Genomic DNA, 25,239 nt, shown 5'->3' with positions numbered 1-25,239 from the left:
ATAGTAATTACATTTTCATTATAATTATGGACAGCTGGAAATAAAATTTTCCATTCCACATAGCTTATTACAGTTATGTAAATAGTTAGTTATAACATGAACATATGGGATCTTCATTATTAAGTAGAAGAGAAGCACAGCGAGACCATGATTAAAAATGGGAGAACGCTTGAATTTTTTTTCTTCGTGTATATTCAGTCTTAGGAGGTTTTTTGCATTTACTTTATTTTTAGCAGTTACTTTGGCATTGGTAACGGCTAGAGTCAGACTACTGGACTAAAAGAACCACTGGTCTCAGGCCCATGGCAGGGGTGGGGAAACTGCCTTGAGGCCTGGCAATTCCAAGGAGCCCGGGGCTCCCGGTAGCCACTGCCACCACTGCATCTGCGGTGGCACCGAAGGCCCTTGACATTGCAGCTGCAGTTCCGTGCTGCATCAAAGGGGCATCTCTGAGGGCTGTGGAGTGGGTGCCATGGTTCGAGAGGCACTGAGGGCTGGCTGCTCTGGCCCTGCCCCTTCCAGTAGTATGGAACCTTACGCACGCACATTGCCACAGGGCCCAGCGAGGCTGTCTGATCCCTTCACTAGTTTGATCCAGTATGGCAATTCCTATGTTCCTATTACCTTGGCCATAGGTTGTATTTGCACTGGTGATGTGGTGATGAAATACTGCTTTATTGCTGGTGTCTGAGGGGCATTAACTCCTGTAAGAAATCGTAAGCGTGACACCTGCGTCCAAAGGATTACATGTAAACTAGTAATCGCTCTCAAGAACTGCTCTGTAGGTAACTTACTAAATTGGTTTTAGTTTTGCTTAGACTTTTTTTCTAAAAAACGAGTGATCAGAAATGGGGTTAAGTTGTTGTAACCTGCTCTGTGTTAGCAGCCTGCTGGTAAGAAAAGCTGCCCATATTGAAAACAGTTGATTTTACTGTGTAAATAGACATCGAAGCCGCCTCCTCAATGTGGTACACTTTTAAAATGCAGGTCCAAACAGGCTGATTTTCATTCTGGGGGGTGGAGGGAAAATTGTCAGTGTGTTGAGGTGAAGCAGCTTATATAGTGGATTTTTTTTTTTTTTTTTTTTTTTTTGCTATCCCTTTGACACTTATGGAGATCTGAGGTATTAGGCTTTTAAGCTGCTTTGTACAGTTGAAACTCATTTGACAAGGACTTGCACAGATGGTGCTTTACTTTCGGTCTGAAATGTGACGCTTTTTAATTTCCCTTGGGTTGGCTGAGTGACTCTGGCAAGAATTTTCTCAATGGGCATATATCAGCTCGTCTCTGATTTGCTTATCTGAAATCGAATTCACTCTGATAAGAGCAATAAGTGGGTGCCTTTAACACTAGGCAGGGGAGACATTATCAATCACCTCTTTCGGCCCTGGTGTGGTCAATAATTACTGTATCACTAAATGCTTGTCTAATATGCAGAAGAATGAAATGCTGAAACCTACTTATACATTGGAAGCAAATTTCCTGTTGTGGTGGAAGGATACATTTGAAGAGCGGACAAAAATGATTAACGGGAAAAAATGTACAGTTATCTAAACAAGGAGTTTCCTTTCGGAGGAGGAAATGCTGGTTTGTCCTTGATTTGGCTTCAAGCATAATGTTAACGTTAACTGTAAAATGCCTGCATTATTGAGACAGGCATCCTGAAAATTGTGCTAGCACCTGGAAGCCCTGAATACATCTTGGGGTGGACTGGGGCAGGAATACGTACAGTAGTTTAAAGATAGCATTCAGTAATCTCATTGACTCCAGTCCATCTGTCAGACAGATTGTTATCAGTATATACCTACTTAAATTAAGAAACCCTTTGCTTTATAATGTCTTTTAGTGAAAGCAGTTGACTGGACTCTAAAAACAGGTTCTGCCATCCACGACTCACTGAGTCAATAAGACCTGCATGCTTGCAGCTCAAGGGAGAATTTTGCTGTGAGAATGCTTTTCCCATCACAAATGAAAATCAGGAAACAGGCTTTTCTGATGCCTGTTGATGTAAAATCTGTTTTCCACAGTTCAGTCTTCACAGCAGCAGACCTGACCACTTACAATATTTTTATTTTTGTCCTCCCCCTCCCCCCAACACATACACTTTCTCCCTCAGCATGGTGTACAGTGTACCTGATCATCACACAGGTAATTCGTCCAGTTGGTGACTAAGGCCTTGATTCAGCACAGCACTTGAAAACATGCTTAAGTGTCATTAAGCAATGAGATGTAAGCATGTGCTTAATTTTAAGCATGTGCATAATCTCATCAAGAATTTTGCTGACTTGGGACCCTGAATCCTGATCAACACCACAAATATAGGTAATACTGGCAAGAGGGATTGACATAAAACCTGCATATACTGCAACATTTGTTTTGAAGATGTGTCTTCTCTTCAGAGCAAGAAGTTGAACCAGGGAATAAAATGACTCCTGGCAACATCAAATGAAGAGTGGGTTCATTGCCTCTCTGTCTGAGCATCTGTGTTCATGCTGTTTGAATGCTGTTGGCATTCAAAAGGAGGTCCTTCATTAGTATAGTGAGCCACTGTTTGATATTACAGGTTTTTTTTCAGTCCAGACTTTAGGGGAATCCTTTAAACTGGTGGTTTTTCTTGTGTACAAAATGTATTTATTAGCACAGCATTTAAATTAAAATGGCAGCCACAAAAATGATGAGTGTGCAGTCAACCTTGAAATTTCAAGCAGTGTGAAATGTAGTAGATAGCTTGGGTATCTAAGGTTCTATATGTCTATTTGTTCATACATCACAGCTAAGTCACTGGGAACACCATGGGGGCTCGCTTTTGCTATGTTCAGGGGCCCTGTTTGGGCAAAACGGTTTCCAGTTACAGGGTCAGGTCTTTATCCGCATACAGCGAGAGCCTCAGCTGGTATGTATTAGGGTAGCTCCCTTGAAGTCAATGCACCGGCTAACAATCCATCCTGTGATGTAGCAAGTGATTGGAATGCAAGGAAAGGTTATTTAATTATTTATCTTGCAATACAGAAATGTGGAAACATTCATGAACTAAAATGGAAGTAGTGGGGGGTTGTGTGTGTGTGTGTGTGTGTGTGTGTGTGCGCGCGCGCAAAGTTTGATGTGTGCATTAATTAAAGATACTGATTCTTTTTTTCTTACCATTCCAGGCTTTTGGACAGGCTCATACCAACCACAAGAAGGTAGCAGCAGATGGAGAGAGCAGGGAGGAGACCTTGATTCAGGAGTCTGCTACCAAAGAAGAGTATTATATGAAAAAAGTCATGGAGCTGCAGACTGAGCTAAAGCAGCTGAGGAATGTCCTTGCCAACACCCAGTCTGAAAACGAACGCCTAAACTCTGTCGCACAGGAGCTGAAAGAGGTATGTGAATGGATGCTATGCATCATGGCGTCAGTCGTGAGAACACTTTGTGTCTCCCATTGTGAAATCCCAGCATTCTGCTTCATACCTATGAAGCCATCCTGGATCCATATTCAGTGCATTCACCCTGCAGCCAGTAGGACAGGGTGTCTCTCTTGGGATGCAACAAAGCACGGTATCCAGCTAAGAAACAAGAAACTTGCTTAGCTCAGGCATAATCTCCTGACTCAGTTCTGTCTTGGCTTGCACCCTGGCAGCAATTTCTACAGTGAGATCAGTGGGGTTGGATCAGTGTGAGATGGGACAGAATTTAGCCCTTGTTTTTGGTTAATTTAGGCTGCAGGATGTTCTAACTTGTATAAGATTAAAACCTTGCACTTGGTTACTGTCAAGGTCCTATTATAATTTATTTGTGTTGTAGTTTGTATTTCATAGTAGCGCTCTGCTGTTCATAGGTCACTTGAACAGCTGTCGCAAAAGATCTGACACTTGGATTTCAATCCTGATCATAATATTCTTATAGTGCTGGGCTGTCTGGAGGCAAGAAATAGAGACGTTTAACTGATTAAACAATCAATTCCATTATTTATGAATATTATTTATGGCTGGGGAGACTATATTTCCTTACGCTGAATATGGGACACCAGCTGGGGGGGCTGCCGGTGCACGTTGTGGGGCCGGGAGAGAGGAGCTGCCTACGCTTGGGGCTTCAGCAGGTGAAGCCCCGAGTGCCAGTGGCTCCCCCCACCTCTCCCTGCAAGGATGAAATTCAGCCTCACAGCATGCAGGGAGGGGAGGGGAGCCACCGGTACTTGGAGCTTCAGCTGCTTGAGCCCCAAGCACTTGTGGCTCTCTTTTTCCCCTCCTCCCTCCCCCGTCCCAGCTGCGGGGAGAAATACAGAATGACCTGAATGACCCAACCCGGGGAATTACTGTGGGGCCTGGTGCTGGCAGCAGGGGTCAGCCCTCCCTGCACTCACTGCAGCAGCAGGAAGTGAAGTGAGCCAGTTCCAGCCTGCTGTGCTCCCCCAAGCCCGACTGCCAGACGTGTCACTCCACTTCCCACCGCCCGTGAAGCAGAGTGACCCAGCTGGGAGAAGGTGGAGAGCAGGCTGGGACTGGGCTGCTCCTCTTCCCGTGGCTTCTGCCACCTCTGGTGAGTGCAGGAGCAGCCCCGACCCCCACTGCTGGTGCTAGATCCCCATGATCCCTCAGAACTCCCCAAAGCATGTGGCTCAGGGAGCTGCTCCTAACCCTCCGATGCTTATAGCTCAAATAAAAACAAAATCCTGCAGGTGTAGAGTAGGGATGTAAAATCCCGTTTGACAAGTTAATTGGTTAAACAGTATGTTTAACTGGTTAACTGCTTAAACAGGGATGGGGCTGCTTTGGCTGGGAGCCCTGGCCCCTTAACCATAACCAGTTAACCATTTGCATTCCAAGCGTGGAGGGAGCTGAAACCAGCAACATTTTGAGTTTAATGTTTACGGATTTCAAATAATTCCTTGAATTGAAATAAGATTTAAAAAAAAGTTTAAACGTGCTAACTTCCTTGCAATTTATTTCATAATTGTTTATTATGAGACTTGTTGCACCTGCCTCTGAATCCTTGGATACTGACTGGTGAGTAGTTCTTATATAGGTTAGTTATCTGATACCTCTGGTATACATTTCACATTGCTGAATGACATACAGAGGCACCTGGTTTAGTTTTCTTTTTCTTCTCTGTAATTGAACGCTATATTCATGGAAAATATGTGGCAGAAGAAATTATGCAGAAGTGGGAAATCTTAAACTGAGTCCTTCTGGAAAACACAGTTTTTTCAGCACAGTAGAATAAAATCAGTCAATACCTTGCCTTTTTAGTATAACAGCATGGGGATTTGCAGCATGAATTACTACAAGTTATTTACCAGGAATAATCTAACTCTCTGTTATTGCTGATTATGTGCCATGGTTGCAGGACTGTACATCTGGAGTCAAGCCATGCTGCTTTGCCCAGGCAATATGAGTATATGAACCAGTCTCTGTAGGCACATACAAAGCTATCATGTATTTATTTCCTTCCATTAAGACCTATTTAAATCCTTTCCCTTCTCTTCCTCCTGTCCAATATCCAACGTGTTGTGTACTTAATGAAATTTCAAATGTTCCTTGAAAAGTGCTGATAGGCAGATTTGATTCCAAAAATCAGTGAGTCAGCAGCAGTGGTTTTTGTACTGTCTTGCTGAGACATCTCTACCTGATTTTCTTAGAAGCATTATGTTGATTAATAGAATGTTGTCAGGTTTGCACTAGGACAAGCTGTTCAGGTCTGTACACACTCTTTCTCACTCACACGCACGCTGTTTGTATGAGATGGAAACTTTTTTTTTGGTGGTGGGGGGAGATTTGTGCTAGAGAGAACTGAGCAGTTCTAAAGAGGGAAGCAGCAGTGACATCAGATCTCTCCTGAGAACTCAAGGAGATTCTTCCGTTGTTTAAAAAAGGAAGTTTGGAGTTTTCCTTGTTTGGGGTGGGAAAATCTGCTGAATAGCTTCACCTTCTTGTCTGACAAGAAATCAGCTGTGAGAATAATTTAGAGAATTTAATTTAATGATTGATTCAGTGTAAATTTTAAATAGATAAATTAACGTAGAGTAATCATGCATCACAAATATTGTTTGATGTTTGCAGAACTGTGTATTTTTTGCTATAGTCCATGTGTATTCTAGTATTTAGATCTCTGCTGATGAATTTGAGTACTTAAGAATAATGCTGCTTGAAAAAGAGTGGTTGAGTGTTACTTCCTCTGTCTTCTCATTTGTTTTTCTCTTTTCCCCCATTTCAGTCCCAGCTGTGTCTGTGTCTAAGAAAAAAATAACACAAGGCCTTTAATGCTAAAATGAAAACATCTGGGCCAGCTGGCTTATATATTTTAGAATTCCCCTCCTGTGAAGGTGCTTACTTCTGTATAACATTTAAATTTAAACCATCCCATAATTACCATTGTGAGCTGTAATGGGGAAGCAGTACATGTGATTGTTATGTTGTATTAGTTGTCACAAGTTCTCGGGTCTGTTGGGAGCCAAGTTAAAATGCAGCAAATTTCTAACCTGACAGACTCGCCTTTTTCTAAAGCAATGCGTGAAGAAGTAGCAGAACTTCAAACAATGGCTATTTCCCCCCCATTTTCTTCAGTGTATTGAAAAAGCAGAATCATTTTGTTACTGAGTTGAGTGAAACTGCAAAAAGCCATGTGAGTTTCTCCTTCAAGGAAGAGTTGTGCGTACAGCACATACAAACGTATTTATTCAAAGCCATCACAGGGGACAATTGGAGGAAATTATGCTGTAACAGTTGTAGTGGTGAGGGAGGTATCTCTGCTCCATCCAGTATGCAGGCAGGCAGCCTCAGATTTACATAGAGACAGACACCAAACTGCAGTCCAAGGAGACTCCATTCCATGTGATGTATGCAGAGTAGTGCAGCTTCCCTCTCAACTAGGGATGTAAAATCCCCGTTTAACTGGTTAACTGATTAAACGTATTGTTTAACCAGTTAACCGATTAAAGAGAGGGCGAGCAGAGGGCTGCTCCAGATAGCACACCCTCCCCCCACCTCAGGCAGGGACTGCATTGGCCTGGCTGGAGTAGCTTCTGTCTGAGGTGGGATCCCCACAGGGCTGGAGCAAGCCCCCTACCTGTGGCAGATGGGGACCTGAGATCTCTAGTGGAATACGACATTGTTTGCCGCCTCCTTGATTCCCTTCAGGTCTGGTCCAGGCTGGTAGTGACTAGTTACCTCAGGAAGGAGAGTGGTTTGTCAATGGGATCTGAAATGGTCTCAGTTCATTTCCTAGCAGAGGTGCCCTCATAGGAAAACTATAAAAAAAAAATCAAGAATTTAGTGGATAGGGGAGACCTGAATCTCAGCTATATTTAGTGATGTCGGTGGAGAAGCTAGCACTGCCCGTGCAGTAACCTGTTGTGTGGACAGCCTTTCTCATTACAACATTAAAAAAGAAGATTAATTCATCCTCAATAACAGACCTGAGGAGTTGTGCTAAGATTGATTAGCAGCAAACTCTTGAGTTATACAGCACAACATTAGTGTTCATGTAATGTAGCAGGGTGTGTTTGACACTGAATGCCTAAAATAATTAATAGATTCCAGCGGAAGAAGAGACCATTGTGATCAACTAGTCTGAACTTCTGTGTAGCACAAGCCATAGAACTTCCTCCAAATAATTCGTAAAACATACCAGTAAGAAAAACATCTAGTATTGATTTACAAATTGCCAGCCATGGAGAATCTTCCACAACTGTGGTAAATTTATTTCAATGGTTAATTACTCTCATTGTTAAAAATGTACACCTTGTTTTCATTTTAAAGTTCTGAAATATCTAGTGCTGTTACCACTGTTTTCTATTTGGAAACCAGCAGAGGCTATGTCCGAGAGGACATGTGCAATAAAACGGTCTTCTCATAAGCATTTGTGTGGAGTTGGTGAGTGTTTTGCTAAGGAGGTAATGAACTCGGGTACACCTAAAGATGCTGCAGTAGATCCAAATGTTTTTGATGGTTATTTCCATTGAACTAGCTAGTTCTTGACGTCAGTTTTCCATTGAATTTTCTAGTTCAATCCTGTTGAGACAGATTGACAGGGTGGTTACCAGATGTGAATTCAAGTGCTGGCATTAGCTAGCTCAGCAACTCTTGTGCCCCGGAGGAGTCCTTGGTGGGAAACCTGAACAATTGGTAATTACCACTCCTTTTTTTTCTCTTCTCTTCTGCATTTTAGCAGTAGGATTGCAAAGCAGATTATTGAAACCTCACAAAAGCCACGTACAGTAGATAGGAGCCAAAAATAATTGCGCAGTGCTTTCCCAGGAGAGCATGGAAAGTGGAAAGATGCCGCCGTTTATATAAAACTGAAGAAAATGTCCCTCGAAACAATTGTATTGTTTCAGTATTTGGGCTTTAAAAAAAATCAAACAAATTTTAAGTATTAGGCTAGGAAAATGACATGGCTTTATTTCATCTGCAGTGAATTATGCTTGAAATGCAAAATTCTATTATTCAAGAGTGACCACGAAGGTATGAACAAGTTTCATTCCTCTAAAACCGTAAAATGGCAGCTGTTTTCCTAAGGCTCCTTCTGAAGAAAGCTTTTTGTGTTGCTTTGTTCTGTATTATCCGTTCTCTTTGCTTGGCTGCATTATATAAAGCAAACTGCAAGGCAATCTACAAAATGCAGTTTTCTGATCCTGCTGCCTGCAGGGATTTCTCCTTTTTGCTTTCCCTCCCGCACCATGCTTTGTTTACTTATTTATTGTTCAGCATGGTTAATGCTGACAATCATTTTTTCCCCTCCCAAAATATGATGCTATGGGAGGATACATTTTCACAAAATTCTGAATTTGCAGAAAGGCAATATTTTGTACATGACTGTTTATTTCCAAGACCAGCCCTTTCGCCTTTGGGGACAAAGAAACTGTGGAGGCGATGTAGGGTAGCAGGTTAATGTTGTATTAAGGAATTAGCCCAGTCACTGTACTTAGTGCCCTTTTTCTCTTACACATAAGTATCCTGCGTTACATCAGCCCTGTCCAGACAGGCAAGCTTTCTGACTTTAGCTCATGCTGTAGACAGCAATTCCTTTTTGGGACTTCTGCCACACCCAACTAGGCTGCACACTAGCTCTCCCTGTTGACAGTAGTTGTGTACTACCTGCAGCCTAGGCTGCCTTTCTCTCTGGGCCTGCTTACCAGGCAGTATTTTTGATTTTTTCTTTCCCTCTTTCTAAGCAGTATTTCCAACAGGGAGAGAGAAGTAGCCTAGGGCAGGAGCAGTGTGTGCTCAGTGCCATCAGCATTTTGGGGTGTGGTCCAATGCTTGGATCTTCTCTTTAGACACACAAGTTCGACAGTGTCTCACTCAGCCAGCAGCAGTGCTAGAAAATGTCATGAAGAAGGTATTCAGTATCTGGGTTTAAAAATTCCTTTCATGATTTGAGCTGGTGCACAGCTTCAGGAACAAAGGCCTGGGGCAGTCAGAGAGGAAAGGGAATGCCCAAGGTTGGGGAACCCTCCCAAGCACCTGCTGAGGCAAAAACTCTCATCAGGGAGGGCAAAAGCTCCTATGTTTGGGGCTCTCAGAATATTGCCTCTCTTGATCACTCTGCCCTAAGGGATCACCCAAGGGTTTGCTTCTCGGGGGCAGCACTGACTCTCTCTCCTTGCCCTGATACTCCTGACTAAGTCAGGGTCAAAAGCTTCAGGTGTGCCCTGGGCCCTCAGAGAAGTTCCAGATCCTGGTCCTGCTCTCCCTATAAAGCTCCCAGTAGGTCAAGTTCACATAGGTGCCTGCCAGTGGTCTTGCATTCTTTAGTTACTTGGACCCTAGTGGCGGCAATGTCACCAATTTCGGATCAACTTTCCGGGGGTTTGAGACTTGGCATAAAAATATAGGACTGGAGATGGGAAAGATATTGCTGAAAAGCACAGAGCCTGTTCTATTCATAGCCATTTGTCTGTGGGAAGGGCGTTTTGATTTCTAGCAAGTGTGTATTTTTAGGTGCCAACACTGTTACCATGGTAGTCCATTAAGCTGGCTATTAGACTCAAAGCACCCGTCTGCCTACAGCAGCACTGTCTGGTGCTCTTTTTGAAGTACACAGTAGGGCAATTGTTCAAGTCCTCCAAGTTCCCATAAGCACTTGCCTTAGTATCATAAGTAATGAGAAGAGTATTCCCCAGTCATTGGTGCACTTCTCTTTCCCAGTAGGATTTACAGCTGAAAATCTGATAAATGCTGATTAGTCTTTTGTGTGTTATTACCCTCTTTTTCCTCTTTCAAATAAACTGGTAAACTGTTTACCTCTTTGTTTTAGTACTGTTTGAATTTTCTTTTTAAAAAAATAGACAAGAAGTTGAAATAGTACTTGTATTCTGACTCACTTGCTAGGAAACTGAAAGTAAAGGTCTCAATTTACCACATGATGAGATGAGGTAATGATGGAGACATTAATCCTATAACATCAAAAATGTGCATGCTCACGCACACTCCCACACTGTGTTCAGGCAGATGGACTCAGACCCATTCCCTTGCCTGAAAATTGTATAATTGAATAATTGTATAAGACAGGATGTGGAAAAACAGTTGAAGTAAGGAGAGGGGAAGAAATTTATGAGAATAGGAAGTTGTGGAAGAGACTTAAAGGAGGAAAGAGGAGTTGCTTAATGATAAATAGAATATGGAATAACAGGAGAGTAGGTGTAAAGCTTGAGCTTAATCTATACCTAAAAAAAACCCAGATCAACTTGGCAAAATACAGTGAAAAATTTGCTGCCTTGTGCAACATAGTTAGGTCGACCTAATGCCCAGTTTAGGTACCACTAGCTACCAAGCAGAGGCGAAAGCAAGCAGGTGCGCCCTGATGTGCAACTCCGGCAAGAGCTGGTTGAAGTGCACAAAAGCCAGCAGGGAGCTATTTAAGGAGCTGGTGTGGACCAGGTTGCAATAGGACAGCACCTGTAAGAAATTTTAAATTACTTTCACTCCTGCTACCACATCTTGGAGCATTGATGGAAGAACCTTTGTCATCGATGTAGGTAGCATCAGCATAGCTGCAGCACTGTATGTGGGTCATTATATTGTAGACATGGCCTGAGTTTAGGGAAGGGATGAAAGAAGCAAAAGGAGAAAGTAAATAGGTGCATTAAGAGCAAAAGAGGGAGTTTGTATCAGAGATGTAAATGGAGTGAGGCTGAGGTGCCTGTGTCTGACCACCTGTGTCCAGTTCTGGGCCTCCCACTACAGAAAGGATGTGGATGCATTGGAGAGGGTCCAGCGGAGGGTGACCAAAATGATTAGGGGTCTGGAGCACATGACCTATGAGAAGAGACTGAGGGATTTGGGTTTGTTTAGTCTGCAAAAGGGAAGAGTGAGGGGGGATTTGATAACAGCCTTCAGCTTCTTGAAGGGAGGTTCCAAAGAGGATGGAGAGAGGCTGTTCTCAGTAGTGATGGATGGCAGAACAAGGAGCAATGATCTCAAGTTGCAGTGGGAGAGGTCTAGGTTGGATATTAGGAAAAACTATTTCACTAGGAGAGTGGTGAAGCACTGGAATGGGTTACCTAGGGAGGTGGTGGAATCTCCATCCCTACAGCTTTTTAAGTATTTGCTTGACAAAGCCCTGGCTGGGTTGATTTAGTTGGGATTGGTCCTGCCTTGGGCAGGGGGCTGGATTTGATGACCTCCTGAGGTCTCTTCCAGCTCTATGATTCTATCTAGAGGAGGTCAGGGAAGGATTTCCACGAAGGAAGATGACTTAGTCATAGCACTGGGAAACAAAGACATCGTTTTTGGAGAAACATGGGTAGGAAGAGATCTTAAGACTGTGAGAGGTGAAGGACAGTGGAGTTGTCAGTGTTGGTTATGGAAAAACAGCACTGACCTCCATAGTAAAGTTTGATACACACATGAAGCAGATGGATCAAGCAGCAGATAGTTTGGAGAAAGTAAGTTTAAGATTTTAGGAAGACAGGCAACAGTTGAAGGTACAGGAGGTAAATGGGTGTGTGCTTAGTTAAATTTATCATAGGCACAGAAGCTGATGCTGTGGAAGCAGAGGTGCCACCTAAGGAATAAGAGGAGGGGATGAAGAGAGGAAACGTGAGGAATGCCAAAAGGGAGGGAATAAGGACCATTTCAGAGGCATTAAAGGAGCAGTCAGAGGCTATCTTCACTTCCAAATTTAGTGTGGTGGCTGGTTGTTTTTTGAGTGTGTTGGCATAAGCAGAGTTCACGTGTTTTTTACACCTTCATTTTCTTTATATTCTCCATCTTTTATGCAAGTACCTGAGCCTTGTCTACAATAACGCTTATACCAGGGCTCAAAAATAGGTAGTCCAGACAGAGAGCGAGCGAAAGAGGTGAACCATGGGACAGTAAAGGTTACCAGAAGCAATAATGGGGGGAAATGAATGAGAGAGTAGACCCATATATTATAGAGCTCATAAAAAATACAGTAAAACACGTGACAACTTTTTTATTTAATCATTTTGTATGTTTTGTGGTGCTCAGACATTTTTTCTTGAAAACAAACAAAAAATCTCAGCCCTCTTCCCAATACTGGGGTGAAAAATGTGTGTGGCGGAATCGGCAGATGTCTTTAGATTGCTGTCACAGGCTGTATATTGCATGTGAACGCACAAAGTTAGTTCCTCAGTTCTCTCAGCCCTGCTGTTTTGATTCTTTCTCAGGTTTGAATTCAGTTTTGGCTCTTTTTTCCTTGTGGGGATGATTTGATATCTCACATCACTCATTTCCATTTTCATGCATCCTAGGGGGAAAAATCCTTCAAACAAGTTAAATTTTTATATATTGCCTTTCATTCTGAAAGTTCCAACGCATGTTACATGCATGCTTTCTATTTCACCACTGTGAAATGTGGCCTCAGAGGGGGAAGGGCAGCAGACATCTGGTGTACAGCACTTTTGCACAACAGTTTGGGAAGGTAGAGAGGATACTAAAGCAAACACCAATGTGTTTAGGAAAAACACATTTAGGTCCTTAATACTTTCACACTATAGACTTATTACCCCTCTGGAATTCATACCCGTGGGACTAGAGAGGGCCTAAATATTCAAACAAAATAGTCTAGGTAGTACACACCATAGTATTTTAATCCAAAATATTTTTTTCAGTTTATTGAAGAAAGGCTTTCATCTATACATAAATAAATAAACAATGCTATCAGAGGATGCAGTTTAAAAAACAACAACACTCTTTACACCAAAATCATTAATGGAGTTTGAATCCGGATGTTCAGAGTTATATTTGGTTGCAACCTTTTGTTTGTGGACTGACAAAGCTCTTTCCTAAAAGCATGCCAGAAACCGGTTAATGTCTCGAAGGAACCAAGCCTATCAAATTTGATCGGCAAGATTGGATTCCTTATCACTCCAACATATTGAAAGAATTAGAAGGGTCACAGTGTGAATTTTTTCTTCTCTCCCTTCTCCGCCTCGCTCTTTGACTCTAGAGCACTGGAAGGGATGACTGGGTAAATGGGCAGAGTAATTGCCTGCCTTTTGTTCATTACAGGAAGTTCAAATGTGGCAATAACAGTATGATACAGGCACGCTGCTGGATGCTGTCTCAGCATATTGCAGATGGCTACAGATGGCAGCTGTTTTCTTCCCACCTTTCATCTTCATTGGCGTTGATTTTGCACTGACAACTTCCCCCTTTTTTTGATAATGATGAGAAATTTGTATTTTTACAATGGGGAAGTAGCATATATCATTTGTAGCCCGTTGAGAAATAATATAAAATCCCTTTCAAAGAAGATGAATTGTCATGGAAATTGACTTGATTTGCTTTGCATGTATTCCAGGAGGCATCTGCTCCTGATTTCTCCATTGTTGTTGTGCACTGATATATTCAGAGGAAAGATGTTAACAACAGCATTTCTCTTCCTGTAATGGCTGCTTCCTAGAGAGTCAGAATTTTGAAAAATAAATTAATGCTGGAAATTCAAAGAGAAGCATGTGTCGCTTTTTAACTGTAGTGCATATTTTCAAATTCTGGCTGTAGGGTAATGCATCAATGCAGAGGTTTCGCCGCATTGTTTATTAATCTATTATTTTTATGTGTTAAGAATCTCAAAGGTTCAGTTAGTAGCAAGATGCCAAGATACTCTATTGTTTGGGAATTGACCTTTGTAGCATTCATGACTGAGAATTTTTCTCATTGCGCCCCTTTTAATTAAGCTGGTATGTGACCATAGGTGCTGCACTGGAAAGAACATAGCCCCTTTTTAAAAATGGCTGTTTCTTCTGACCTTCATTTTGGCCTTTTTCTGCTTGGAGTTTTCTAAGCAGCATAAGCTCTGGAAAAGTAAAACACTCCCCTGTGAGGCTACGTCTACACTGGCATAATTTTCCGGAAATGCTTTTAACAGAAAAGTTTTCCGTTAAAAGCATTTTTGGAAAAGAGCATCTAGATTGGCATGGACACTTTTCCGCAAAAGCACTTTTTGCGGAAAAGCATCCGTGCCAATCTAGACGTGCTTTTGCGCAAAAAACCCCCATCGCCATTTTAGCCATCGGGGCTTTTTTGCGCAAAACAATACTGTACTGTCTACACTGGCCCTCTTGCGCAAATGATTTGCAAATGATTTGCGCAAGAGGGCTTTTGCCCGAACAGGAGCAGCACAATATTTCTGCAAGAACACTGATGATCGTACATGAGATCATCAGTGTTCTTGCGGAAATTCAAGTGGCCAGTGTAGACAGCTGGCAAGTTTTTCCGCAAAAGCAGATGATTTTGCGGAAAAACTTGCCAGTCTAGACACAGCCTGAGAGAATCTGAGATCTGATCTGAAAACTGCATGCACAATGTAGATAGAGTGTGACTGAGAATAGTCTAACCAGTATAATTCCGGTCATCTGAAGAACTAGGCTATGCCCACGAAAGCTCATGATACCATCTACGTGTTTTGTTAGTCTATATAAAGTGCTACCAGACCAACTGGGCCAGCCTTAGGCTGATTCGACCCATTTGGCTGAATCGGGCCCCACGCCTAAGGGGGCCCCACGCCCCTGAACTCGGAAGTGCCAGCGAGTTACAGAGCCGGGGCCCTGCTCCACCACTATGCAGAGCTGGGTCTCTCCCCTGGCTCTGCCCGGAGTGGGCCCCGGCCCCCGCCCTCCCTGCCTGCCCTCGGGCGTGTCCTCCTACCCCGCCCCCAGAGCGTCCCCCTAGGCCTCGAAATGTCCCTGCCGCGCGTGGCTCCTCCTCGCCGCCTGCCGCTGTCCATTATGCGGCACTGCATGTGGGCAGGGAGGACGCCCGGGTGTGATGTGACGTCACGGCCCGGGATTTTGAAACTCCTGGGAAGCACATTGTGGGGCCTCACTGGCCCCAGGTTCGGCCTCCGAGGCCTGAGCGCGGACTCCGTCCCTGGAACGGGGAAGGCAGAAGGTAGGGAATGGGCTAGTGCAAGGAGGTGGTGGAAGGGAAGGGGCTTGGGTGGAGGAGAGGAGGCAGAGGGGGAGGGGTGCAAAGAGAAGGGGCTTGGGTGGAGGGAGGGGAAGGCACCAAGGGACAGGGTGCAGGAGAGACAAATGCCAGGGGGCCAAGTGCAGACAATGAGGGAAAGGGCAGGAGGGGACCTTTCATCATTTGTGTTGATCTTCTCTGGACTTTCTCCAGTTTCTCCATGTTTCCTGAAATGTGGTGCCCAGAACTGGACATGATACTCCAGCTGGGGCCTAATGTAGATGGCTCATTACCTGCCTAGGGGACGTGAGACTGGGTGGGTTAATTTCCAATCCTCCTGTTTATTCTTTTCCTAAGCCAGGAGGGCAGTGTAGTTCTGATGGGGGGCGGGGGAGGCTCTGCAGGAAGGCAGCCCGCAATGTCCCCTTCCTGAAACCTTGTGCAGGTGTTAAACAGCTATCCAGCCCACCCTAGAGGAGATTGCATTTCTGCATGCCTGAAGCAACACAGCACCAGCAATGGACAGGAGAATGGCTCCCGGGCATGGCTTGCTCATGACTGCTTCAGTCCCATTGGATGGGCCTCAGCCTCTTTCCTTCCACTCCCCTGATTTGTAATGGGGCTGCAGACTCTGGGGGACAGGAGTGGAGGCAGGCAGAGGTGTCTCCCTGCAGCGGATGTAGACACATCTCTGTATTAATCATTCTCTCATTGAAGTTTTTAGCTTTGTATTGAGTCATTTTACATGGAAACTTTGTATTGCGTCTCGGTAGAATAGTCCCTAGGACAAGTGAGGCAGAGACTGTCCCTGTGGGGTGAATGAGGTGGGAATGCATAAGGCGGAAGGTGAGCACCTCTGGGCAGTTACAAAGGTTGGAGAGGGGATGGAAGCCAGATCCAAGATCAATGAGCCCTGGGAAGTGGGCCCATTGAAAGGAGACTGGACCTGTGGATCCCTTGGGGGTCAGCAGCAAGGGCCTGCTTTGGGAAGCCCCCTCTTTGGAGGTGAATGTGGCAGCATTGAGACACCGTCCAGAAGCCGGCAGACACTAACTGCAGAGTCATGGGATGGTTCTTACAGATCTTGCACATGCATAAGATGATAGATCTGCAGGAGGGGGGGCAGTGGCGCAGTGAGGGGGCCAGAGGGGTCAGTTGCCCCTGGGAGAAAAATAATATAAAATTTAGTCAAAAATAGACGTCACACATTTTTAAAAGGAATACCATATCTCCTGCCTTTTGTCTATTTTTGTCTCTTTAGGCCCCCAGTTAAAATTTTCAAAAGCACTTGAGTGACTAAAGTCATTTTTGAAAGTTGGACTTGGAAATCTAAGCTCAGATTTTCAAAGGTAATTGAGCTCCTAAAGAGAAAGTTGCCAACTCGGATCTTCAAAGATATCTATCTGATCTTTACAAACCTTTGAAAATCTGGTCATAAATGTCCTAGTCAGTTCTGAATGTGAGATGTAGGAGCCCAGTCCTAATTGCTTCAGGCTTTTTTGTTTGTTTGTTTTTAATTTGAACATTTATCTACACTAATTCCCCTCCTTTCTCTTTCACTATTCAATAAATGCATGGATCAGAATTATAGGTGTTTTGTGACTATGCTGACTTGAGAGTGGAAAGATTTCATATTGTCATGTATGATTCCTGGTAATCCATCTCAAATATGAAAAACTAGGTTGATACCTGTTCATATCAGGAGCTCATTTCCTCATTTGAATTCAGTTCCTCATTTGCAGTATCTGATTAGGATGTTTAGTGGAGAAGATTGTGTTTGATTGATTGATTGATTGATTGATAGATAGATACATACTGTGGGCAAAGTATGGGCTTGCAAGAATTCCTCCATTGTTTTACCATGAGTCTCAAAACATTTGGTGTTTTTCTAAAGACCTGGAGTCAATTGATTATGTAGGAATCTCAGCTTTCATTTAAAAAAAAAGTTCTCTATACTTCTGGGCCTTACAGCTAAGGAGGAAAGCTTTAAAACATGAACCCTAAATACTCAAACAAAACGCCAATAAAAATCCAACGTGTTTCATTTTTTTTAAAAAATCTTATGATTTGTAGACCAGTTTCATAACTTGGTGTAGGCATTCCTTGTGATTTTTTTGGATTTGAAATACTGCTTTTTGATTGGTGAATTTAGAGAGGTCCCTCCCTTCAGTTTCCCTTTCCACCCTCCTTTTTTGTCACAGGTCATCAGAGAATCATAGAGACAATGGAGAGTAGGGTGAGTCCATGACTCTGGTTAATGACTGGTCAGGGTGACTAACTATTATCAGCCAGTGGTCTGAATGAGCTATCTACTGCCATCTGTTAATCAACTGTCACATCTAACTGAAAGTCACAGAAGATGGAAACAGGTTTTATTTCTGATGGTGTAGAGTCTATTTGGGAATCCTCAATTATATCTGACCCTTTACGTCCAGGCTGTGTCTACATTGGAACCCCTTTCTGGAAAAGGGATGCTAATGTAGACTTCGGAATTGCAAATTCTGCGGGGGATTTAAATATCCCCCGTGGCATTTGCATTTACATGGCTGCCGCTTTTTTCCGGCTTGGGGATAAGCCGGAGAAAAGCGCCAGTCTCGACGTGATTCTCCGGAAAATAAGCCCTTTTCCGGAGGAATAAGGAATAAATAGGAATAAGAAATCCTCCGGAAAAGGGCTTATTTTCCGGAGAATCACGTCGAGACTGGCGCTTTTCTCCGGCTTATCGCCAAGCCGGAAAAAAGCGGCAGCCATGTAAATGCAAATGCCACGGGGGATATTTAAATCCCCCGCAGATTTTGCTATTCCGATGTGTCTAATCTGCATCCCTTTTCCGGAAAGGAGTGCAGTGTAGACACAGCCCCAGTGTTTAAAGGCAGAGCTGACTAGAATCAATTGAGAGTCCTTGTCTTGTCTCAGTGATCGCTTGAGCAAAAATCATTGATAAAATCTTGGGTAGACTGACCTTGGACTCAACATGAAGGCAATGTGTTGAAGAGCAGTGCAAAGGAGGCAGTGGTGTGGTACCATATTACCTAGTGAAATCCTTGGTGCTGAAATCACTAAGGACTGGAACTTGACCACAGAACTGACACTTTCGTAACAAAGACTCCATTTTTGCTATTTAAAAAGTAAATCAATGTAACAGAAAACTGCAACGCTCTCTGGTAACTTTTTAAAAATTAAACTTTATTGAAAAAATTGGATAGTTTGCAATTGAAAATATTTGACCTACACTTAAGGCAACTGATTTAATTTTGTGTAAAATTTTGCATAATAAGGGATGGCATTTTTTTTAAATGTTCAACTACATCGGTAAACATTTTGATCAGATCTACTTCTGATGTGATATTTGTGTGTATATGTGTGTGTGTGTGGGGGGGGGGATCTATATGTGTGTGGGCAATCCAGGATCTACCTCAGATCCAAACACTCTTATCCCACTTCCTTCCCAGCCCCTTCTATGAGGCCCTGCCCCTGCACCACCCTTTCTCTTTCCATCCCTCCTTCCTTTCTCTCACACTTTCACCAGGCTGGGGCAAAGAGTTGGAGTGCAGAGGGGAGAGACAGGCTCTGGTCTTGGGCCAAGGGGTATGGAGAGTGGGGGGGAGTTCTGGGTTGTGCCTGGGAGATTCAAGGCGCAGATTCTGGGAGGGAGTTTGTGGGGGTGGGGGAGACGCTCAGGGCTGGAGCAGAGGTGCAGGATGGGGTTCAGGACTAAGGCTGGAGTTCAGGATGTGGGCTTAGGTCAGATACCACTTACCTCAGAGAACTTCTGTCCGGCAAGGTGGCTGAGGACAGGCTCACCCCCCACCCAGGCCCTGCGCCACTCTTAAAAGCAGCTGTGTTCAGCAGTGGCTCCTGCAGGAGGGTGGTGTCTGCAGGCCAGGGTAGCACATAAATACTCCCTGCACCGCCTCCTTCAGGGGTCCCAGCAATGTGGTGGCTGCTCCCAGAAGTGGTGCAAAGCAAGGGCAGGGAGGAGCCTGCCTTAGCCCTGCTAGATTGTCAGTAGCCAATCTCCAAGTTTGGCTGCAGGAGCCCCCAGGAAATCAAACCTGATTCCAGGGGATTTCCTGCCAATGTTCCCTCTAATTTTTTTTCATTCATATTGAGAATGAATTTTGTTACGTGCACCATATCGCTGTAATGTGCTGATGTGTACCACCAGGAGAAACCAAAAACTTAGAAATGTAAAATCTATTTGTAAATGACCTTTTAGGGATAATTACTCCAGCCATGACAGGCTAGGCATTTTAGAGCTCACTACTCAAAGAACTAAATTTAAGCATACAAAAGAAATAAAAATGATGAAATGCACAGACCAGGGAAAAGCCTGAAATAACACACATTAAAAGAAGTAAAGGTAGCAACACCACCACAAGTATGTGTTGAGTCAAGAGGTGAACGTGAAAGACTCTGATAGAAATGTAGCCATGTTAGTCTGGTGTAGCTGAAACAAAAAACAGGACTATGTAGCACTTTAAAGATTAACAAGATGGTTTATTAGGTGATGAGCTTTCGTGGGCCAGACCCACTTCCTCAGATCAAATAGTGGAAGAAAATTGTCACAACCATATATACCAAAGGATACAATCGTGACAATTTTCTTCCACTATTTGATCTGAGGAAGTGGGTCTGGCCTACAAAAGCTCATCACCTAATAAACCATCTTGTTAGTCTTTAAAGTGCTACATAGTCCTGTATTTTGTGGAAGACTCTGTGTGAGCAACTGCCAGCAAGCTCCCTCCATCCCTCCCACACCCTGTTGTGTACCCCCTCACCCCACATTGTGGAGATGGGATAGAGGAAAGGGGGTCACCCTGACATCAGCACCGCCATCTCTCCCTCCCTTGTCCTGCACAGCAACCAGGAGGCTCCCTGGGGGGCAGCTCCCAGGTAGGGGGTAGGAGCAGCAACACAGTGAGGGGAGAGGCAGCTGAAGTGCTAGCACTTGATAGCCCACCTGCCAAACCAGTCAGGATCATCTGTCAGAGGCTCCAAGATCTACCGGTAGATCCTGATCTACTGGTTGGTGACCACTGCCCTAGATGAAAGGGATTGAAATCTATATAGTTCACAATTTTTATCTTCTCCTTTAGTCACTAGTGAATATGGGGCTCACTCATGAAATCCCACCATGTTTTGTTGCTTGTTAGAGAGGTCTGTTGCTCTTCCAACAACTGTTGTTGATCCAGACTGAAGGATTTCATGAAGTTTGGGATAGTTTGCACTGCACAAAGTCACATCCTTTCATGTGTCAGAAGCTGATATCTCTTTAATTTATCACCCGTTGTAAAAATAGGCATGGCTGAAGGGGAAAGCAAGTGATAAGGCAAGTTAATCAAATGGCTGCTTCCTGCTGTGTATGTTTGTTTTGATTTTCCTGCTTCCCTCTTTGCATTAGAGACCAGGTCCGGGGAATGGCAATGGGAAAAATAACTCTTTCTGATCCTTGGTTGAACATTTTAAAATGTGGGTGAAAGTTGCCATCATGTGACAAGTAACTTAATGACCTCTGTGAAAAGCATTGGTGGTCTCAGTCTTGATCCTAATAAACAATTGTCTACAACATAAAAAGCATCTGCTCATCTGAGAATAACTGGCAGTGTAGCTGATGGTTTCAGCAGAGCGGCCAGTCACTGAAGCCAGGGTTTAGATCAGTGGTCCCCAACGTGGTGCTCACGGGCACCCTGGCACTCACCGGGGCATTTATGTGCGTCCGCCTACTGACCAGGGCCGGCCCGAGCCATTCTTGCGCCCCAGGCACCCAATGCATGCGCGGCCCCGGGCACACAGCGCATGTGCAGCCCCGCCCCCGGGTGCCCGGCAGCCCCAAAAGGTTGGGGACCATTTGTTTAGATGCTGCATTCTTCCCTCACAAAAGAACTGAGGCGATCTAGTGAAGCAGATTGAGGATCCATCTTCAGTGCCTTTAGCTTGGTTCCTTGTATTTTGATAGCCACTATAACTGAGCTTCTTTAATTCCATGCCTTTCTCTATTGTTTCCAGCCAGGCTCCTGACTTTGGTGCTATTTGAACAAAAACTGCTTTTTTTCACTATCGTCCAACTCTTGAAGGTGGATTTGGATGAGCTGAAGAGCAGTTTCTGTGTTGCCAGCATATTGCATATACCTAATCTTTATCCCATTTTTATCCCATTGCAGCTATTTCAGTTAGGGGTGTGATTTTGTTTGTTTTTTACCCAAAATAGTTACCTCAGTACAACCTCTAGTGTGCATACAGTTGAATGAGTTTAAAGGTGCCATGTACTAGCTCAGTTCATTTCCATATGGGAATCAACTGAACCAGCATAAGAACATCTAGACCGGTATAAGAGTCCATACTGTTGTGCTACTAAAATACTTAACGCTTTTTAGAACTAGATATTGGGAAAGGCTGTAGTATAACTCTTGTGTGTAGACAAGCCCTTGGAATACATTACATTAATCCCCTATCCAGTGAAAGGAAAGTCCACTGATTTGAATAGACAAATCATGCTTGGGCATCAGTGATTCTTTGTGAGGTCTTTGTAATGGGAAGACCATCAAAAAGGAGAGGACGGCAAAGGAAGGATCAGGAAACAAAATTTAGCCAATACTTGACAAATGGCCAAATTGCTACATCTCCACATCTGTTTCTGTAAATTACAAAGACTTGAGAGACATTCTTTGGAGCTCAACTGAGAGAAGAGCCCAGCAGATTTAATCTGCAGCTTGATTATATTAAAACCACAGTTATTTTACTGAATCATCAGCATGTTTTTAAGGTCTGTCTTTCCTGCTGAAGAGTAAATAGAAATGGCCAGAGAGACAAAAAAACTGTTAATCATTTCCTTTTTATTCATTCATCATCATCAACAACCATGGGCTCAACACCGTGGGTGTCCAATACCTCCTCACTATTTCCTTCCATCTTTCCCTGTCCAGAGTGGCTTAGTTTCTGTAAAGTAGCTCTGCAGCAATCTACTATATCATCTACCCATTCTCTGTGGAGTCTGCCTCTTCTATTCGGACCATCCATTATGCCGAATACCGGGGTCTTAACTTTTCGCTCATTGTTCATTTTGCAGATATGCCCAAATAGCTGTAACTTCTGTTGTTGTATAACCTTCTGCAGTAGGTTCTCTTTTGGCTGTATCTTCCTATATAATTCCTCGTTGGTGACCTTCTGCATCCATCCTATTCCCAGGATTTTTCTATAACTCCTCTCGAACGCCAATATCCTTCTCTTCAAATCTTTCATTATCATCCATGTCTCACATCCACACAACAGGCTGCTAAATACACACGTTTTCAGGATGCTCAGATTTGTTCCTAAGCTAATTGCTTTACTTTTCCAGATCTTATCCCTCGCCTTCTAACTCACTCTTGCTTTTGCTATCCAAAAAGTGACTATGCGCAGTCTTCAGAGTTGGATGTTTCATCACAAGGAAATTTGCAGTATGCGTGAAGCCAGATAACGGAGTCCGGGCTATTGAAATTGGAATTCTAGGTGACTCCTGTTACGTGAATCCATCTTGGAATCATTAGTTTGATTAGAGCATGGAGCAGAGCCTCAGCTATAAACTTCCAAATGTAGGGACTGCCATTTCAGCTGTAGCTGAGCTACGGTGAGGAGTCCAGCTATCATCGGGCTGTGTAACATAAAGCAAGGCTGGAGAATTAAGCTTTAATTGAATGCCACTATTTTGGTTTCTATAAAAAGGATAGAGAAGGATTTAATCCAGTAACCTTTTTCTAACCGTATATTTTCTAACCGTATATTTTCACTGTAGAGCTAATTTATGTGATCAGCACCCATTAGCATATCTTGGGCTTGAGCAGTCACCCTGCAAATAGATATGTGTTGCTACACTCGCCCATGTATGTTGCTAATAAGGTGGGTTCAAATTAAGACAGGGAAAATTCTTCCTGAATATTGGGAAGAACCTTTTGATGTGAGACTTGTTACCCTGAAGAACAGTCTTTTTTTTTAGAGAGGTGGTGATGCCTGGAACATTTGACACTAGACTGGACAAAACACTGTAGGGAAGGATCCTGCTTGGGCAGGGAGATGGACTGAGCAATGCAATCTAATATTCCAAGTGTTTTATTAGTCTAAATAACAACAAAGCATCTTCACTCCAATTCCAGTGAACAGTTTGGAGATCGCTGACAGTCATGTTGATTGTGATTTGCTGGCAGAGCCATCATGTACAGAATCAGAAAAATAATCCTTGATCTGTTCATAATCTGCCAGTTGATTTGAGTATCCGAATAGGGCCATGATGTTTGCAGCAGTCTGGCAATAACAAAAGAGAGACAGTTCCTAAATATAAGGCTGTAGATCAATTTCTGGAAAGAAGAAAACTGCCTTTCTTTAGTTTATTATTCAAACCATCACATCAGATTACATGTATTTTGTTGTTAGGGAACACAATGCAATAAAAATAGGTCAGTGGTTCTCAACCAGGGGTACATGTACCCCTGAGGATACACAGAAGTCTTACTAAGAGTTACATCAGCTCATCTAGATTTTACATAAACAGCACTGGCAAAGTCACTACAAAGCAGAATTTCACACAATGACTTACATCTGTATGTATACACTGAAATGTCTACTGGAATATAAATATTGCACTTATTTTATAATTATATGGTAAAAAGAAGACAATAAGCACATTTTTCTGTACTGTTGTGCTGTGGTACTTTGGTATTTTAGGTCTGATTTTGTAAGCAAGCAGGTTTAAGTGAGATGTAATTTGGGATTGCACAAGACAGATCAGACTCCTGAAAGAGGTACAGTTGTCTGAGGTCATTCTAGACTTTATGGTTTAGACAGGAAATTGGAACTTTAGTGGTTTCAGTCTTATGGCTCTTATTTCAGCACCCCGGCCAGTGTTACTTTAACATTTCCTTGATACCCTTTGTGTTTTGAAAGTCACCAGATATTTTTTTTTCTTCCAGGCAAAACAATGCCACATTCCTAGGCTTTTTACTACCATTTTCAAATGGGGGAGGAGCACAGAGCAGAGAATGTCCTGGAACTAAAACAAGGAAACTATCTTTTATAATAGGGTCAGATGTTGAGTTAAAATATTACTTGAAGTTGTGTAGTTAACATACAACTTGTAACTGTCGCTTTTATACTCTCTCTCTCTTCTCCCCTCCTCCCCCTTTGTGGGGGTAGTATGGGAAGCTAGATTTGAATGTTCAGATGTTGCATTGCCAGATTCTATGCACCCCTTTATATCTGTCTGGCTGTCAACTCCCTTTGTTTTGTTTATTGCACATTTTGTGTTTCTGTATGTGTGCTTAGTCTTCTCTCTGTTTCCTGTCTACTAAAAACAATGTCTTTGACCTTCTACAAAACATCAATTTGTTGACTGCTACTCTTTGACTATAAAAAGGTGCATTCAGATCATCTCTGAATACTTTCCTAGGGCATGATTTTGCCCTGATCTCTCAGCTAACCATTTATACTGGGAACTAAAGTGTGTCTTGGAGAATGGCAGGCAAGTCGTCTGAATGCTGAGAGTTCTTACAGATTGGTTGCCCAGTTATCAGTTTCCCTTCTTGATCTCTCTTCAGCACTTTTGTCTAAACAATGAACTGTTTAAGCTGGGAATGTAACATCTAAAATACGTGAACCTCGGAGCTTCAAAACTACATTCAAGTAACTTTTTTTTTTTTTTTTAAAGATCTCTATTCTGGAGTGGAAATGGGACTTCTCATCATGTAATCTAAAAGCAAAGGTTTCTCTCTGGATGTAATATGAAGTGTCAGGCTTCTTGAGAATTATATGGATTATGTCCCTGAATTTAGGTCATCCGGGAAATTCTAGGCATGAGAGTAGCTCAGCAGTCTGCTTTGTTATGTAATGTTCACTATAGACACTTGGGGTGCAG

At 43.2% G+C, this 25,239-nt stretch overlaps 1 protein-coding gene across 3 annotated transcripts in view; it reads left to right on the top strand.

Moving 5' to 3' along the window:
- Nucleotides 1–25,239, top strand: part of BICD2 (BICD cargo adaptor 2) — a 151,785-nt gene that overhangs the window by 79,813 nt on the left and 46,733 nt on the right. For all 3 annotated transcript variants that reach the window (XM_006129722.5, XM_006129723.5, XM_006129728.5), the window contains exon 2: nt 3,150–3,362. In XM_006129722.5, the coding sequence (XP_006129784.2) occupies nt 3,150–3,362 (213 nt within the window). The remainder of the gene's footprint in view (nt 1–3,149; nt 3,363–25,239) is intronic.

The sequence above is a fragment of the Pelodiscus sinensis genome, chromosome 11, assembly GCF_052426305.1.
Source record: "Pelodiscus sinensis isolate ZL-2025 chromosome 11, ASM5242630v1, whole genome shotgun sequence".
NCBI classification, from domain to species: Eukaryota; Metazoa; Chordata; order Testudines; family Trionychidae; genus Pelodiscus; species Pelodiscus sinensis.
The sequence above is the reverse complement of the archived record's forward strand: the minus strand, read 5'-3'. Positions and strand labels throughout refer to the sequence as shown.